This window comes from Rhincodon typus, chromosome 4, assembly GCF_021869965.1.
Source record: "Rhincodon typus isolate 14 chromosome 4, sRhiTyp1.1, whole genome shotgun sequence".
NCBI classification, from domain to species: Eukaryota; Metazoa; Chordata; class Chondrichthyes; order Orectolobiformes; family Rhincodontidae; genus Rhincodon; species Rhincodon typus.
The window spans coordinates 106,543,625-106,563,444 of record NC_063335.1 but is presented as its reverse complement, the minus strand read 5'-3'; the positions used below and the strand labels follow the sequence as shown (position 1 = coordinate 106,563,444).

Genomic DNA, 19,820 nt, shown 5'->3' with positions numbered 1-19,820 from the left:
GGAGTAGGTAACATAAGGTGTAAAATGCACTTGAATATATAACTAGCTAGTCATCGCAAAAAATGTCCTTCCCATTTGAAGCTTCCAGTGGCTACATTATTCAGCTAGCCATTTATGGGAAAAATAATTTTTCTAACATTTCCGAGGTTCTTAACTCTGAAAGACTTGAGGCAATGATTCAGTGTTGCATTAGAACATCTTGAAAATTAAATACTCAATCCAATTATAACTGCTCTTTCACAGCACCATAAATTACTGAGCTGGTCTGTCTCGGATAACAGGAAGGGGTGGAGGAAAGATTTATCACTGGACACCCATAGCTCATCACTTTATGGTTTGCAAAAGGCTGGATTTCACAATAAGTGTCAAGGAATTCTGAAGGGATTTATAAAGCCTATTGAAAGCCTGACAACAGTCCAAGCTAAAAGCTCAAGCCTCTACATACAAAAATCAAATGCTGCATCTATAAACCTGGCAAACAAATACTCTAATCCAGCTTGAAAAGAAGTGCAAGTCATTGGGCAGAAGTAATAGGAGACATTGAGGTTCCTGGTATCAATGCTTTTAATAACGATCCATACTCAATAATAAGCTGTTGAAAGAATTAATACTCAAATCAAATGGCATTTTAGGCAAGGTGACCACCATAATTATTGAGAGATCACTCAGCCACATGGTCACCTTTTGTTCAAGCAGAAATAATTACTTTCAAAACCTGACCATTAATTTTACTATCACTTTGCTTCTGTTGCTTTTATGAATACTTCTGCTTAAGCTGCAAATATTAATGTAGCCAATGGAGACACCTTCCTATTGTGCTCTTCAATTACTTAGTTTCCTGCCTATCTTTGTGTGATCAGCAAATTTAGCAACCATACCTTCAGTCCCTTCACCCAAGTCATTTATATAAATTGTAAAACGTTGACGTCCTGGAACTGTTTCCTGTCACACATCACTTGTTATACCTTTCTGGCCTGATAAAGATCCATTTATGCCCACTCCTTTTCCTGTTAACTAGTTAGTCTGTTTTTAAATTCATTCACGGGATGAGGGCTTTGCTGGCGAGGCCAGCATTTACTGCCCATCCCAGAAGGCAGTTAAAAATCAACCATATTGCTGTGGGTCTGGAGTCACCTGTAGGCCAGACTGGGTAAGGATGGCAGTTTCCTTCCCTAAATTGGAACCAGATGGGTTTTTTTTTCCAACAATTTTCAATAGATTCATGGTCATCATTAGACACATAATTCCAGATTTTTACTAAATTCAAATTCCACCATCTGCTGTATGGATCTCCAGAACATTTCCTGGGTCTCTGGATTAACAGTCCAGCGATAATATCACTAGGCCATCACCTTCCCAATTCTATTCATGCTAACATTTTATCATCTACAGTTTCAGATTTTATTTTCCATAGTAACTTTTCAACTGACATCTTATGAAATGCCTGCTGGAAATCTAAATACAGTACATTCACCAGTTCCCCTTTATCCACACTGTATGTTACTTCTGAAAAGAACTCAAATAATTTGGAGAAATATGATTTCCCATTCACCAAACCATTTGGATCCTATTAGATTAACTTGTTTTTTTTCTGTGCCCTGCTGTATACCTGTAAATCATGTCTTTACTACTGCCTTCTCTAAGACAGCTACTAAGTTAGCTGGCCACTAGTTTCCTGCTATCTGTGTCTCTCCCTTTCTGGATAATAATACATTGTCTATCTTCCAATCCAACTGAAACTTCCTCGAATCTACAGAATTTTTGAACGTTAGAACTAATACATCAACTATCACTTGTCACTTCTGTTAAGAGCTTAGGATGAAGTCCTTAAGGACTCAAGCACTTGTCAGCCTGCAGATACAACAATTTACTCAGTACAGGGGGTCCCTGATTTAGAGACACCCGACTTGGTGAACTCATAAACTTGATTCAACTTGACTTATTTATTCCTGTCATGTGTACCAAGGTACAGTGAAAAGTGTTGTCTTACATGCTTTATAAGCAGATTGTACAATACAAGTGCATCAGGGTAACAGAACAGAGTGCAGGATATAATGTCACAGCTGCTGAGAAGGTGCAGAGAGAGATCAACATTAACATTTAAGAGGTCCATTCAAAAGTCTGACAACAGCAGGGAAGAAGTCGTTCTTAAATCTGTTGGTATATGTTTTCAGACTCTCATATCTTCTGCCTAATCAAAGAGGGTGGGAAGAGAGCATAACAGAGGTGGGAGGGGTCTTTGATTATGTTCATTGCTTTCCCGACAGTGAGAAGTATAGATAGAGTCAATGGATGGGAGGCTGGTTTGCGTGATGGGTTGGGCTATGTTCATGACTCTCTGTACTTTCTTACAGTCTTGGGAAGAGTCCTTACGGACATGACAAATTTCCTTAGCCTCCTGAGGAAGTAGAGGTATTGTTCTGCTTTCTTGATCATGTTATCAACATGGGCGGACCCTACAAACTCTATCTCATATGTGGGTGTAATTTTAAAGATCTGATGTAAAAAAAATTTCCTGTACTTATGAAAGGCTCTTTTATATTGTCCTGCATTGTATTCTGACTTGTATACAAATCATCTTGTGAACAGACTCCAGAAGGGAATCCATTTTCAACCCGGGAACTGCCTATTCCTGGTGACTGTGATTTTTACATTACCCCTTCCAGTTCACTTCATGATTTATGGCTATTTCTGTGATTTTACTATTTTGTTCTTTTAGTTGCTTTTTTTTTAATACTCTATCAAATCGTCTCACCTGCCATCTATTTTTGCACCATTTTATGCTTTTTCTTTGATGTTAGACAAACTTTTACTGTTAACTTGAACTGAATCTACAATTGTCATTAATACTCCCCAAGGAAGGAATTATCATCTGTAGCAACTTGCTGTTAGTTAGAATACTAAATAAAAACTGAAAGAACCACGGATGCTGTAAATCAGGTCCGCCTTGGAGTGCAGGTTGATAGTTCCTTGAAAGTGGAGTCACAGGTATACAGGATTGTGAAGAAGATGTTTGATATGTTTGCCTTTATTGGTCAGTACATTGAGTATAGGCATTGGGAAGTCATGTTACAGCTGTAGAGGACATTAGTAAACCTGGGTTACTACCTGACCAGGAGAGATTATAGGTTTTGGCGCTGCAAAAGGCTGTGGAGGAAGGCTATGGAGGGATTTCAAAATAAGACTTAGACCTCTGGAGAGGAGCACAAGAAATGTGCATCATTGTGTGTGTGATGATATCTGTGTGATGTGATTTACATGCTGCCATTTCTACTCAGCAAACAAGTGAAAGGTTTATTGAAGAGGTTCCTCTTTAACTTACTTTACAAGAACAACGGGGCTGCAAAGGCAAAATGCTTTAAATCTAAACTCCACTCTCGAGAGGATAATACAACAATGAACATCTATGCTTTTCAAGAGGATAATTTCATTTTAATATAACTGAAAGGCAACAAAATGAAGATCTTTAATAACAGGCTTCCTGACTGAAACTATACACAGATGGCAAAGCCGGTCAATGGAACCTGTCATTCAAGTGAAAGGCAGCTGCGCCTTTCCTGGTCTTAAATATATAACTTAAATTCACCAATTCACTAACAACTCAGACTTAAAAGCTGCATGCTGCAGTATCTTTGAATTGGGTTCTGATATTTAAATGCAGCTTCAGATTATTCTGCCACTTTAGGGATTGTGGTTCGATTCATATTAATCCAAATCTTTCAAGAGCTTGGACTCAGTCATTCCTTCCAATTCTTTGAATGACACCATCTGTGCTTAAAGGCTTTAATATGTGGGATTCTTTTAAGCATTTTTCAGTGAATTGCTTTCACCTCAGCTGGCTCATGATCACACACTCTGGCATACAAAAGGGAAGGTGGGCTGTAACATTCAACAACGCCCCTGAATGGTACTGTTTCTGTACTTGCTCTGATCACCACATCGACTGTTCATGAACCATTGTGCAGCAATGTACCTTCAATGGAGATAAATCTCTGATGTCGCAACATGTTGCCTCTCCTGTCATAGCGCAGGATTCAGTTCAGGGTGTGCCTGATTCCAGAGCTGCTGCTTCAGTTCTATATATTTCCAGTCTTTCGGATCATCCAACTCTCAGCAGTTGTTGTCCTGCATTTGCAAATCCTGCCTCCCTTACCCTCTCAAAATTTCAACTTCTCTCTCCTCCTTTGAGATGCTCCATGCCCTAACTACCGTTTATCTCTCAATAAATACCTCTAAAAGAGACCTTTTTTTAATTCACTCACAGGATGTGGGCATGCTAGTATTTATTGCTGATCACTAATTGCCCCTTGAGAAGGTGAGTTGTCTTCTTGAACGCTGAAGTCCATGTTCTTTAGATAGACCTACAATGCTGTTTGGGAGGGAAGTCCAGGGTTTTGACCCAGCAACAGTGAAGGAACAACGATATATTTCCAAGTCAGGATGGTGAGTGGCTTGGATGGCAACTTTCAGGAGGTGGTGTTCTCATATATCTGTTGTCCTTATTCTTCTAGATGATAGTGGTTTCAGTTTTGGAAGGTGCTGTCAGAGGAGCCTTAGTGAATTTCTGTCATGCATCTTGTAGCTGATACACACTGCTGCTACTGGCCATTGTCATGGGTAGAATTTTAGACTCTCAGACAGGAGGGTTTGAAGCTGCATTTACCTCACCACTCCAACCCCAACACAATTATATGGGCAGAGGGAAGGCCTGCTTGCCCTTGTGCCAATAGACTGGCCAATTAAGAGTTACTTGCCACTTTCTTAGGCCAAGGCCAGTGATGTGCCAGAGACGCTAAGACTCCTCAAGTCCCAGGAGGGAAAGGGATGTCACTGTCTAATGTATTGTTATTACCAGTCACTGATTGGCTAGCAGTTCTTGGAAAGTGGGACCTCTTCCCCAGATGGAGGCAGAAGTATTGCCTCAAAGTAATTAATAGCTCATAGAAGCTCTACAGTGCAGATAGAGGTTATTTGGTCCATTGAGTCTGCACTGACCTGCCAAAGAGCATCCCAACCTATCCCCATAACCCTGCTTTCTAACATGATTAGTCCACCTAGCCTACACAACGCAACACTATAGGGCCACTTAGCATGGCCAATCCAGCTAACCTGCACATCTTTTGGCTGTGGGAGGAAACATGGCAGAAAATCACACAGGGAGAATGTGCAAACTCCACATAGATAGTCGCCTGAGACTGGAATTGAACCTGGGTCTTGGTACTGTGAGGTAGCAGTGCTAACCACAGAGTCACCATGCTGCCCTAAAGTCTCAGTGGAGGTTCAATCACTGTGAGGATATGGGAAACTTTAGAAGTGGAGAAGACACATGTTTCCATGCCCACCCAAGAGACCAGAACCATAGATGGAACATCCAGCATCATGGAGCTTTCTGTGTGAGCTTGCTGTGTGTAAATTGACCTCCATCCTCTCCCCACTACAATAATTATTCAATTCAATAATGATGCCTCATGGACTGTTGAAGGGCAAGGTCAGCTCATGAAAGACAATCTCTACAAATGCAAGCTTTTCTTCCTCAAAGTTTATCTCTTTGACCAATTCTTTTGTCCTATTGTCACTTTATGTGTTTTTGTATCAAATTTTCTTCAATAACATTGCTGTGAAACTACTCGGGATGTTTTATTACGTTAGTGACATTCTTGATGAGAGCAAATCTAGCTAAATTCCTACCTCAATACCTGCTATCCTCTGGTTTTCATAATTGGCTACCTACAGTTGGGTCAGCCCTTAACTTTTACAGAACTGTTCCAGGATGCAGAAAACAAATAGCTGGACTGCTACTTGTCTATAAATGAGGCCTGAGACTCAAATGCCTCTTATCTCAGCTATTGGAAATAATTTTTTAAAACAATGCAGACCGTGCGAATATTTACAGTGGAAACCAATTTAGGATCGTTAGTTGGGCTCACAGAGTGAAGCATTTGGAAGTGCTAGAAGCTACAGTGCAGCTTTTCCTCAGAAGAAGTTATGGGATAGTCAATTTCTGCTGCACCCTGACCAACTGGAAGCGGCCTGCCTGTTCTGTGAATCAGGATTGGCAGGAAACTGTTCTTGCTGCATGTCCATGCCAGTGATGGTCCAAGCAGTCAGGACCCTCATGCTGTATAAATCATGTCCCTTTGTTCAAATCTGTTCTTTGCACCCTAGTTCTGATAAATGCAAGGTGAAAAACTTCAACTCCTTGTCAGTTTTTAGCAATGTCTTAGTTTCCATTTTGCCAATTGCAAAATCTGCTATGATCAAGCTTTGTAATTGACTCAGCTCTCTCTCACATCCTATGCTCTGCACAATAGCACTTACAAAGCTATGAAGTCCTTTGTTCACAGATGGAAACCATTTTGTCCATTTGTGTAGTAACCCAGCCAGTCCCATTCCCCCACTATTCCCTCTTAGCCTTGCAAGGTCATTTTCCTTAAGTGCCCCTTGAATTTTCTTTTGAAATTATTTATTATCTCCATACATGGCATAATGACTTCACAATGCTGTAAGTGCCTCGGACCAGAGATCAGAGATAGAAGAGGATGCAGGGTTACGTAGAACTCCAGTCTGTCCCCATTTGGGATAAAACCAGAGAGTGCTGGTCAAACTCAGTAGGTCTGGCCGAGCTCTGAAGAAGAGACACAGAATCCCTACAGTACAGAAGCAGGCCATTCAGTCCATCAAGTCCACACCATCTCTCCAAAGAGAATCCTACTCACATGCATGTCATCCTGCATTTCCCATGGCTAATCCATGTAGCCTGCACATCCTTGGACACTCTGGACAATTTAGCATCCAACCCACCTAACCTGTACATCTGTGAACTGTTGGAGGAAACTGGAGCGCCCATAGGAAACCCACCCAGACATAGAGAGAATGCACAAGCTCCATACAGTCACTGAGGCTGGAACCAAACCCAGGTCCCTGTGAGGCATTAGTGCCAACCACTGAGCCACCATACTGCCATTGCAGACTTGAAATGCTACCTCTATTAATCTCTGTACTGACCTGCTGAGTTTTGCCAGCACTTTCTGTTTTTATTTCTGATCACCAGCAGTACTTTTCTACTTTGATTTTGTTTTCATCCTCATTTAGAATTGGATTGAAGAGGAAAGTACAAAGCAGAGGCAGTAATGCCTCACTAGAAGGGAAAGTGAAATCGAGAGGGCAATAGAACAAATATGCAAGTGATGCAGCTATGACTTGTCAACAGAAATAGAGAAAAAAGTGCATCAATGAATGGAACATAGGAACATTCAGCTCCTCAAACCTGTTCACCATTCAACTCATCTATCCACCTTGGTCCTGTAAACCTTAATACACTTGCCTTTGAGATAATCATTTGACTTAGCTTCTATTTTTGGGGGAAGAGAGTTAAACATTTCCAAAATCTTTTGCACAAAGGTGTGTTTTCTGACATTACGCTGCCTGTCTCTCATTTTAAGGTCACCTTGTTCAGGATATCTCAACCACAGGAAGTAGTTTTTCTCTAATTACCCTATGTAATCCTTTAACATTTCCTATCCCTCAGTTAGGTCACCCTTTTAATCTTCTGTATTCAACGGTATTGTATGTGTTGTGATGCCAACCAATATTCCACAATATTCCAGGAAAGTTTGCAGGTGAAATTAGATGAATAAAACAAACAAGAGATAGTAAATCTTGGCAGCATTTCAGAACGTCTGCTGTAATTGTAGATGGTTGGGGTAGTTTGCTGCCCTGATCCTTTTACCTTGACTGGGTTTAATGGTCTATTCAGATTATAGTGAAAGAGGAACAACCACTACAGAATCTTAACGATGAGAGACCCTGGACTTAAACAAGATGTAGCTTATTGCATGATAGCTATCAGGTAAAAGTTATATTAATAAGTTAAATATGGGTGAAGTAATGCCCATCTATGATAAATGTTGGGCACTGATTGCTTTAGTTTGAAGCTCACTAAGAACAAATGCAATGCAGTGAATCAACCTTAAAATTACCTGATAAAACCAAAGAATTTTGATTATGTCATTCCGGTGTCTCTTTAACTAAAACTTGACATTCAGAGAGATGGAATAAAGAGATAGTGGGATAAACTCTCAGCAGAGAGTTTTTTTTAGCCACATTGAAGATGTAACTGATGTGTGGTTTATTTATGACTGGCAAAAATCACATTGTGTGGAAACAGGGATTCTGACGATGGATCAAGCATCGAAATAAATTTTTGCCTTTAATTTTCTCTCCAAAGGCAGAAACAGAAAGTAAAACAAAAAAAAGGATTATTCTTCATACCACCTGAAGATAAATGAATTCCTGCTGAAGATGCAGGACTCAGCAATACAGTGGGTTCCAGGCAGCCACATTGTCTTTTGAATGTTTCACATCACCACCACAGTCTACAGGAATATCACCATCCAGAATTGCCATGAACAGTGTCTCACTTCTAGTTTTCATTTCTATGTGTGCTGGACTTGACATTGATCCTATGCTGACTAATAAGAGCTTTAGTGTTCAATGCATGATTGTTTAGTTCTCTGCCTCATCTATTGTCCTTTTCTAATCTTGACTATCCTAACTATCTATACTGCACAAAGAATGACGTAAATCAGAAAGACCTATAAAACAATCCATGTCTCTAGTTCCCTGAATACTTTTGAAACTATTTGCAATTACTGTCTTTTATCTTTTTGGTTCAATAAATCACTTTCCCCTGTATTGTGGGTCTGCCGTAACATAGAATGCAATTGTCTACACATTGTGATAACCTCTTCACACTTACAAACTATAATTATCACATTTGATATTGTTTATATGGCGAGATCTTTTGTCCATCACATGTGGAAGGCCTTGGGTTCATCACCCTAACCTTGGCTTTAGTCTTCAAAAATAAGGTTGCAGTTTTGTTTTTCAGTCTTTTTTAAAAATTTAGCTCGTGCCACAATATAGTTCATGGGAGCCAAAAACTCTGTGGTATCTTGTCTCGAGTATGAGCCTTGACAGATTGTGAGGAGATTGCAGCTGAGCCTCATCCTATTCTCTCACCCACTGTCCACTTAGTCATGATCAAGATTGGGAACACTGTGTAGCCCAGAGATACTGAACGCAACACAATGAATGGAAGCAATGAAACCAGCTCTATACAGGGATTGAAGTGTATTTCAGTTTGAAAATAGAATGTTTACACTTTACACCATGTGGATTACTACTTAAAGCCACGTGAATTCAATAACACCTTTTGATTAATGCAACTTGAACTGCAGAATTTGCAGAACCAGTATTCCACAATATTCCAGGAAAGTTTCCAGGTGAAATTAGGTGAATAAAACAAAGAAGAGATAGTAAATCTCGGCGGCACTTCAGAAGATCTGCTATAATTGCAGATGCCTTAAGAGAAAAACCATGAATAAAACAAATGATGTGCATAGACAAGAAGGAATTAAAGCATGGAGCAGTTCATTTTCAAAGCAGTTACTTACAGATAATAAGTGTAGGACTGGGAGCTTCTTCTGCTGGGTGGGTTGGTTGGAGGATTTAGGCAGTGAGGGGAAGGATGGAATGGAAGGAAAAAAAAGCAAATATTAATGGATCAAAAGAAAATTTAAAAAATCTTCTTTAATTAAAAAAAATGTTAAAAGCTGTGATGGTTGAAGCTAAAAGTGAAGCTAGTGGTAAAGCAGAGAATCACACATTGTGGTACATTTAATGACAGGCACAAAAATTCATTGGAGAATGAGAACAATACACTGTATGCATTCCATTGCTCTGAAAACCTATGGAGCATTAACATCTCACACTGGCTGTACGGTACAGCATTAAGCCATTGCTGCTTTGATTGGTGCTGTTTAAATGTGGATACACGGAGATTCAATGATTTGGAGCTGACTTCCAGCATTTACAAAACCAAATCCATTCCCCTCTCCAAAGCACAGATTGTGCCATTTTTTTTTCATGGCAGCTTGATGGGGTAAAGCAGCTGGATTCAGTTGTATAAATACTGTGAGCCGGCATCACGAATCAGAGGATTGCTGAATCTGAATTCAAGCAACAACCACGCAGAGCTACCGCTGTAAAACGTTAAAAATGACTTCATTTGTTCTGTGTCTGAGATGGATGGGTTTGGGAAGTCCAATTATTTTCTGCTAAAATAGCTTGTCAATACTTGGCACAAGACAGCATTAGATTATAATCTTATTTACAACAGCAGATTTTATTTTTGTCAAGACTATTTTGCAGAAATATCAAGGTGCAAGGAGTAAATATGGGGAAGTTTTTTTAAAATTTTTGAAATGTCGAGGAAATACTGGGCAGAGAGGGGATGTTAGTGTGATCTTGGAGTCCCTCTCAGATCCTGATCTGAATGAGAGGAACGCAGTCCAAGATGTGGCACCTTCTTGAGGAATGGGAGGGAGAAAGCAATCACATAAAAGCGGCCTTACATTTCCAAGTATGATGCTTCCCGAATGTCTTCCCACCATGAGGCTTGGAAAAATGCAGTGATGCCTTAGTGGAAATGACGAGAGCTAGGGTAGAGGGTGATGGTGGGGAGACACCCATGAGGGTTGAGGTGGGCAAGGATGGGCGGAGGCCTGGGATTGCAGGGTAGAGACTTGTGAGGGCCAGGGGAGTGGGTTGCTATGAGAGCAGGATCACAGCTGTTGTATCACAGTTAGAGACGTACAATGGCTACTACTGCCTCTGAGCTCTCCAGCCCAAAGCTTCAGCCCTGATTCCCACTTTGGGAAGCTCTGCTCTTGTGATTGGCTGATGCAAACATTAAGTGAGTGGTAACTTGAGCTGTGACTGACACATATACAACATGGATGCAGGTGAATTTAGTAACATGGGGATGAATTCTGATAAAAAGAACAGATTCCTACAAACATGAAACAATGAAATTGAAAATGCCAGAAATACTCAGCAAGTCAGTCCTATGTGTAGGGCGGGAGAACCAGAAATTAAAGGTTATCATTGTTAACTCTGTTTGTAGCATATTGCCAGCAATTTCTACGTTTATTGTAAACTTCATCGTACCCTCCCATTTACTTAAAACAATTTCTGGGTGTGAATTTCCACAGGGCTTTCCCCAGTTATTCGCTGTAACTTCAACTTAAAGAACACAGGAATGAGAGTATAAGTAGGTCACTCAGCCCCTCAAACATTCTCTGCCATTCAACTTGATCATAGTCGATCATCTACTTCAATACTATTTTCCTGCACTGTCCCCATTTCCCATTAAATCTTTAATATCTTCAATATCTGCCACCAACATACTCAATGACTGAGCTGCCACAGTCCCTTGTGGTAGAGAATGCCAATGATTCATCGCTGTCTGAGTGAAGAAGTTACTCCTCATCTCAGTCTTAAATGCGCTGCCTCAGATTCTGAGACCACCGATACTAGATTCCTCCAAAGGGCAGACATCTTTCTGGGATCTACCCTGTTAATCCTTGCAAGATTTTTGTATCCTTCACTTTTCTGTTCATTTTCTAAATTTCATTTTCTAAACTCTACAGTATGTCAACACAATCTCTTCAATCCCCTCCTCTTGAACAATGCTGCAATCCCTGGAACCATTCTGGTGAACCTTTATTTCACTCTTCTCACATCATTAGATATATTTCTTAGGGCTAAAGGGATTGAAGAGTTGAAGATTGAAGAAGGGGACAAATTGGGAACAAGTTACTGAGTTGGAATGTCTTCTTCACATGGTTTGGATGTTAGTGGTGGGGTGGGGGGGTTTAGTGCAAATCTGGGACACTCTCCTCAAAACATTGTTGAGGTTAGGACAACTGAAGTTGTTGAAGCTCACATTGTTTTATTATCTGGATATTAAGAGTTTTGGAACAAAGGTAAAGTTGCCGTAGTGTTACTGAACCATTGGACTACTCTCTCATCAGAGATACACAACCGGTGTGGGTTTAACCTGAAGGACACCACACCTCAGGTAAGGGTAGAGATTGAGTCAGAGAGTCTACATGGTCCCCTCAGCCGGTGCAGGAACTGAACCACATTGTTGGTGTTCCTCAACTTTACAAATCAGCCATCCAGCCAACACCCAGAATGTAGATTGTGATAGATTTTGGCCAACTGAATAGCATTCAATTGTAGGAATTGAATGGTCTACTCCTGTTTCTGTAACAGTTGCTATTCAAACTCATATCCTGTATATCATGTGCCTCAACATGACCGATGGCAAGAAAAATCCACTTGTCATTTAGAAGAGATTGAAGAAAAATAATCCTATTCTGTTCTAAATGTTTGGCTTCTTTATTTTAACACTCATTCCACTGAACAATTGTGGGGTAAAATGGAAAATTACCAGTATCTGGTGAACTTCTGTATTATATTAGGCAAAAACATTCCTCAAGCAGAAATAATTGTCAGCGTTAAGGTCCATGTTGCTTGTCTAACTCATAACATTAATTGAGACGCAGTAGTCTGGATTCTAGAACACACATACTAGAGTTTTACTCGTTCAGTTTCTTGCAATGGCTGGTTCGGAGATAATTTTAACCCTTTGTCCCATTGCACACTATTACATTTATAAGCCAGTCCCTATCTAAAACCACAAATTGGGAATTTTCTCAAACACAACCTATTCAGTACAACCTATTCAGTGAGAACTACCTCAGCTTGATTTGGCATCAACTCCTGATACTATGGACGCTTGTTAGTGTAACACCACCAAGGTTTAACTTATGCCCCACCACTTTAAAGGCAAGAGCTGAAGGTTTAGAAGAGACATGAGGAAGGACTTTTCCACCCAGAGGGTGTTGGGAACCGGGATATCACTGACTTTAGAGGTGGGAGAGGCAGAAACCCTCATGACATTTAAGAAACATTTAGACGTATACTTGAGACGCCAAGGCACACAAGGTTAGGGGGTGAAGTACTGGAAAGTGGGATTAGCATAGTTTTGGCTAATGCAGACATGATGAGCCGGGGGCCTTTACTGTGCTGTAGATGTCTTTAGCTTTGTGCTGTCTGTTCATCATCCAGTTACAATTGAGTGCTCATTCCCCTGACTTGCCTTCTCGTTCCTACCATGCCACTTCTCCTGCTGTCATTCGTTTGACATTCACACCTAATGAATAACAAGATCACCACAATCATTATTCAGCAATCGTTTCAAAATGGGAAAACTTGAGATACTGTGTAATCCAAATTGAAAAATGACCATAGAAAATCTTAGTAACTATTCCATGGATCTAAAATTTGCTACGGAAGTTTTCCACGGACAAACTACAAGTTGAGAACGTAGCGCCTCACTGTGTCTTCAGTTTTCTGATTTTTCCACAAAGAAAGAAATGACAATCACTGATTTGATGTTGTTTGCCGGGGGTGGGGGGATGGTTCAAAACTTGCTTCAATGGAGAGACTGACTCAGCTCACAATCAAGTGTAACTTCATAATGGACAGTGTTTACTTTGCAAAATGCAATCCTATCATGACACAATAAGCACCTCACAAAAGTTATACACGGTGCGTATATAAAATGTTCACACGGTGAGCAACACTATTAATACACCAATGAAATAAACATCTGCTGGTGACCTGAAGAAATAATTCTCTCTTGAAGATTAATTTATTATTTGTCTGCACATTGATGTGAACTCCATGTAGGACAGACAGACTGCAATGGAAACTGCACTGTGCAGCTACTAGAGAGACAAGGGACTGGGGTCTGTGGGTGAGAAGAGCAGATGGGATGGACCCATAGAATAGCGTCCTGCACACCCCTGAAATAATCCCACAGACGACAGTATCCTGTCACCAGGTCACACTTTACTACATGTGGAAAGAACTGGCCCCAGCACAGCCTCAGTGACACTCCTGTTCTTATTGATCAGCCAGGGCTCCCTAATTGGACCAGATTAACAGCCCCAGTCAGGGAACTCACATTCTATGAGGTCTAGCTAGCTGAACTCATTAGAATTACTACAGCCCCCACCCTCATTTTATGAGCAAGGTCAGGAGGTGTCGCGTGGGCTGCCTGTCTGTGACCCCCATCGCCACTCAGCTTTAGCAGGCAGCACGAGAGGTAATTTCAGGTAATTAAGAGCATCAACGTAGCAGCCCAATCTAAATGGACACACATGGAAATTCCTAGAGTCATGGTTCTCAACCCATAATGTAATCAACAAACGTATAGAATTGGACCCCATATATAAACCCAAACTGAACAAAACTGGAAATGACACAATTCACCAGAACAGACTGGACAGTATAAATTCCAAGTGGAGTCAACCAACATCGCTTCATCGGAGGCCTGACTGATGATGTCACCTAGCATGGTGACGAAACGTCTGAATGAAAACAAGCCAGCTCGGCGAGCAAGTCAACAACCTCACCCACAACCCGAGCTACAAATTGCATTGTCAACAGGCTAAATAACAACTCTTTGCAGGTGTAATTACCTCTTGGCCTCGATTAATCAGACTGTAGGTCATCCCTTCACTTGCTATTCAACTGTTGACACTTTACTCACACTGTTTGGCACTTTTGATCACCTGCAAAAACTTGTTATTCAGCCTGTCAACCCTCCACTCACACCACTTGTACTATCTTTTGATATTTAATTACCTAGGATTATCTTGCAATGATCTCTCTGCCTATAAGTTCTGTGCCTGTTTACTTCCCTTGACTTCACCTGATGAAGGAGCAGCACTCAGAAAGCTTGTGATTTCAAATAAACCTGTTGGACTATAACCTGGTAATGTGTTATTTCTGACTTTGTCACCCCCAGTCCAACTCCGGCACCTTCACATCATGGTGACCACTGACTAAAATGAGTCACAACAGTGCCATGGCACCTTTCCACCCACCTAAGGAACAGTGTGGGTGGAAAGGTGCCAGACAGATTGCCATGCAGTTTTTTCGTTGTCATCCTCCTACCACATTGGTAAAGCATAAGCGTCTAATTTGTAACTCCTCAGTAATGACTTCACAGGATCTGCACTGCCTTGGCTATCTTGCACTTTGTAGGCAGGGGGTTCTTCATTTTGACAGCTGAGAAAGGGCTCCCCCTCAGAAAGGCTGAGGCTGACTCCCCATGCAAGAAGACATAGCTGCCACTGTCTAAGAACCGTATTCAGAAGGGCAACACGTGTAAGAAATTCTCTAAAGGTGTTTCTCAACTGCACAAATTTTCATTCAAAGTCTCTGGAATCTTCTGGGTCAGGAACTCTTCACTTCCACCTGTGTCCATCAGACTTGTAAATCTCACTCAAAAACCTCATAAGGTTGGTCACCAGCTCTGCTGGGACATACTGCTAGAGGCATGATCTTTTCTGCCCATACAGAGTAATTAAGAGGGAAACTGTTCTCATTTGTGGAAGGATTTAGAAGCAGGCAGCACAGATTTCAGTGTCGTGCCAAAAGAAGCCCCAGCACACATGAGGAAACAGCGAGGTTGTTGATCAGTTCTGAAGAAGGGTCATCACACCCGAAACATTAACTCTGATTTTTTTCTTCACAGATGCTGCCAGACCTGCTGAGCTTTTCCAGAAACTTCTGTTTTTGGATCTTTTCAATGCTTGACTATATGCAGTGCACTACATGATAACTCAAGTTGTCTAGATCGTCTTTGTGTTTGTCTTTACAGCTCACCTTTCATGTTTAATCTGTACTGTAAACTATGAAGGTTCAAAATGATGCAGTAAATTCTAGAAAGAGACCAATGCATACTTGGACTTGGTTGGATGGTGAGTGCTATGAGATTACGGCACTCAGAAACAGCGCTGTTAAATGAAGTCTGTTTTGTTATCTTTGAGACACATTTGAAAACCATCTGTGGTAGACTTCTCAAACTGCATTGAACAGCCTGGTTAATTTCACAATTACATGGAACTTGCCTGCAGCAATTTGGGTGCATTTTTCTCAAGATGCTTTCTAATCTTTGAGTGTGCACAGGACTCAATCAGGTACAGCCCTTGATAAGACATTTAGCTCGCACATTTTCCTCCCGCATATCCTAATTCATACGTTAGACAGTGATGGATTATGATGATTACTTCTGCAACTCACAGGCATTTCCTGTGAAACACAAACCTGTTAATTGAGACCAGTTTGAGCTGAGCTGCATTGCTATGACAATATGTGTAGCATGTCACCATTTCCAATTAGAATAGCATCCTGGATCCTTTGTGAATTCTCAAAGAGAATGAGAAAGTCACTTCATTTTATCTCATCTTTAAAAATGTTCCAGATTAGCTTTTGTGAGAAATAATTGCACAGATATCCAGCTGACTAACACTTAACCATGTATGCTAGGCAAGATCCTACTTCAATGGCTGGTGTCTCCTTGAACTATTACGTTAGGATTGAGCCTGTTTTTTTATTGTGAATGCTCATGGCCACAAGACATTAACAAAAGGCCACCATAACTGACAGCAAAGTCCATATTCATTCATGTGATTAAGAAAAGCTACATTCTGCAGTGTTTTTAACCAAGTATTGATCACAAATATTATAAACCTCATATCTATGAAGGCCGTACTACATTACCTTGTCCATAAAGAAATGAATAAGTGGCCCAAGAAATTAGAGCTGATGTTAGAGCTCTTGATCTGTTTGGTTCTCCTAGGTTCTCACTCAATGTTGGAGCACCACAGAAATACAGAATTAGATTTGACCTCAGAGAAAGTAGGAACTGCAGATGCTGGAGAATCCGAGGTCTAGGCCCGAAACGTCAGCCTTCCTGTTCCTATGATGCTGCTTGGCCTGCTGTGTTCATCCAGCTCTGCACCTTGTTCTCTTAGTTTTGACCTCATGTGATTTGTCTAAGGTCATAGCAGGCCATAAAATGCCCAAGGATCTGCATTGGGACTACATTTTCACCCCCACAAATTGTCCAGAGATAATAAACAGCACCCTTCCTTTTTCAGAAAAATAAAGGTATTTGCATATTATTTTACAATAGCCCTGCTCCTAGTTCCCAGTGACTTGTAAGACAAATTCATGATGCATGGGATTGATAATGCTTTATCAATATTTAAGGGAGTGTATTTAACTATTTTGCAGTTTTTCTGTAAAGGTGGAATGCTAGTGGCCCTGACCTTAAAAAACATATTTATTTTCTGTGAGGAATAAATGTGTTAGCATTTTAAAACATGGACCCATTCAAGTAAAGGACTGCTAATAAATCCAAGTCAATTCCTTCATAAGTAATGTTGTGCCACATTCCTCATAACTGCACAAAGGAAGTGTTAATGTCAAGGAAAAGGATTCTTTTTGCTACGGTTCCATCACAATTGCTTGTCTGTTGCCTTGCACATACCTTTTTTTCATGACCAAAACTATGCCGAGGAAAATGATGACAAACAGGAGAATTCCAGCGATAACCCCAGCGATTTTTACAGTGTGGTCTGTCTGCTTTTCTGGTTCTTCAGCGCTTGGTTTGCGAGTTGCACCTTCTGAAAGGCAGTAAATTCAGACAGAAGGAAATTAAAGAAAAAAGAAGTCCACGTTTATCTCCACCTCTACCTAGGGAAGAAAGATCTCCCTTGATCATTATATTCCAAAGACAATAACCTTGGCCTCAAAATTACACTGCTAAGATTAGCATAACGGCCACTTTTGACATGTTCGAATTAAAAAAGTGTTACATGGCACTGTAACATAAATATTCATTTTTTTATTTTAAATAAGTTGGGGTGAAATTCAATCTAATTAAAAATCCATTCATTTAAAATAGCAGACATGGAAGTTTATTATTAATTAATCAAATATTCTTTGTTATAAATAAATATAATATGTAATTGCAGATACAAATATGTTTCTATATTTGCTGATCTTAAACAGCATTTTTAAGCCCACTTTTCTTTAAACAAAAAATGCAATTTTAAAAAATACTTTGTTCTTTCATGTATATTTTATTATGAAATATACCGCTGTGGTGAGCCGTAAAGTAAAAAAAAATGCAATGTAGCCTTCATTATGTCGGTGGTTATCAAGCCACAAGCACCAGCAGTGAGCCTTCAATTTTGCCATATGAACTGATAATGTCATAAATGGATACACTGGGCCAAGAAAGAATCAAATTCTCTATCCACTCTTCATGAGTCAACTCTTAACCCCCAGATATTGAAATGTAAATAATTCTTCAACTTGTTGCTCCTGTATCTGAAGGAGGGAGATAAGCTTATTCATCATGCATTTCCTCTCTGTTTTTCCCTAAGCTGTACAGGTCTTACCACCTTTGAGAGATGCAAATCGTAGTTGCACATCTCGCCCACAAACTTCTATTTCCTAACAATTTATTCACAAACCAGCAGCCACTGAATGGTCTCAGAAATATTTAATATCTGTGTGAATGAGATAACTAGCATTGGCACTTGGAGGCTTTCTTTATCAACTACCATTTGTACTGTTTACCATATAATGTGATGGAATGTCAAAAGTACATTTGTCGAAATAGCCTTTTTCTCATGTACGTCAGTTATAATGAAAAAGATGCTGGGAACATTGAATTTATTTTGTCAATGCCTCACATGCTCCACTGTGACATAGTATCACAGTGCACAGAATGAGGCCATTTGGCCCTATTATGACCTCTGCAGAGCCTGATAATTTTTGAAAATAAGCTTTAATCTTCAAGGGACTGTCTTTTGAGGACAGCTTGAGTAGATTGGGTCTGAATTCATTGGAATGGAGAAGAATGAGAAGCAACCTGATTGAAACATATAAAATTCTGCATGGACTTGACAAGGTCATTGTGGAAAGGTTGTTTCCCCTTGTGGGAGAGTCTAGGACCAGAGGGCCTCATCTCACAATAAGGGGCTACATACTTAAAACAGAGATGAAGTGTATTTTCTTCTCATAAAGGGTAGTGAAGGGGTGAATTCTTTACTGCAGAGGGCTGCCAAAGTTGGGTCATATTCAAGGGTCAGACAGTGAAAATTTTAGTTAAGAAGGGAATAAAAGGTTATTGGGAAAAGGCAGGAAAGTGGAGTTGAGGATTAAAAGATCAGCCATGATCTCATTGAATGATGGAGCAGGACTCAACGAGCTGAATGGCCTGCTTTTACTCCTATGTTGGATGCCTCAATGAGTAGTTAAAAGGACAACATAAGAAAATTTCATAATTTATGACTTTTACTGTAACAAAGGTCTAAAAGCACAATTGACAAAAGCTATGTTTGTAGAAAATTACTTAAAACTGCAAAATAGAATATCTGTTTTCCTTTTAATGCCAGTGAAAACACACTGTGCAGACATATGCTTCTTTAGTTCGATGTTCTTCTGGAATCAGTCAAAGGTGATTCTTGGCTCCCATGGGTTTACCTCTGGTCTTTTCCTTTCTCAGCCTGGGAACGTTTAATCTCGGCCCTGTCTTTTCCAGTGACGACTTTCCCTTGGAAATTCTTTGTCTAGTACAGGCTAGATGAATTTTTTTAATCCTCATTTAAACACCTCATGATTTGCTCTGTTCAAAATGATTATAAAACTCCTAACTGCAATCCTGCCTAATGAAGAACAAGAGTCTTGCTGTCTAAAGGTATTTTCCCTCTCCCAGAACCTGACAGAATAATCTCATCAGTTCAGGGATATCTTAGACCTTTCCTCTCTCAGAGCCCATGGGGAGAGATTGAAGAGACTCAGCGAATCAAAAGATCCATATTTGTTTCCAGGCAGACTTCAGAACAGGTCATATGACCCCCTTAGTTTTAACTTTAATTAATGAAATAGTTCCAAAACCTGACACTGTTACTATTTTCATAATTCTAACAGCTGATTGTGCCTGTGGTAATACTTTGATCAAGGTCATGTATTAGCTCGTCTTCTCTCTCTCTTTACACAGTTCCGTAACTTTTTTTTCTCTCTTTAAGCAATTATCCAGT

At 40.2% G+C, this 19,820-nt stretch overlaps 1 protein-coding gene across 9 annotated transcripts in view; it reads right to left on the bottom strand.

The window, feature by feature from the left end:
• The window catches only part of LOC109916843 (receptor-type tyrosine-protein phosphatase mu), a 786,238-nt gene that overhangs the window by 197,105 nt on the left and 569,313 nt on the right, over positions 1-19,820 (bottom strand). For 3 of the 9 annotated variants that reach the window (XM_048595836.1, XM_048595838.1, XM_048595843.1), the window contains 2 exons: positions 17,258-17,393; positions 9,456-9,488 (listed from right to left, as the gene is read on the bottom strand). In XM_048595836.1, coding sequence (XP_048451793.1) covers positions 9,456-9,488; positions 17,258-17,393 — 169 coding nt within the window. The remainder of the gene's footprint in view (positions 1-9,455; positions 9,489-17,257; positions 17,394-19,820) is intronic. The other 6 variants (XM_048595837.1, XM_048595839.1, XM_048595844.1 and 3 more) reach the window with 2 other exon arrangements.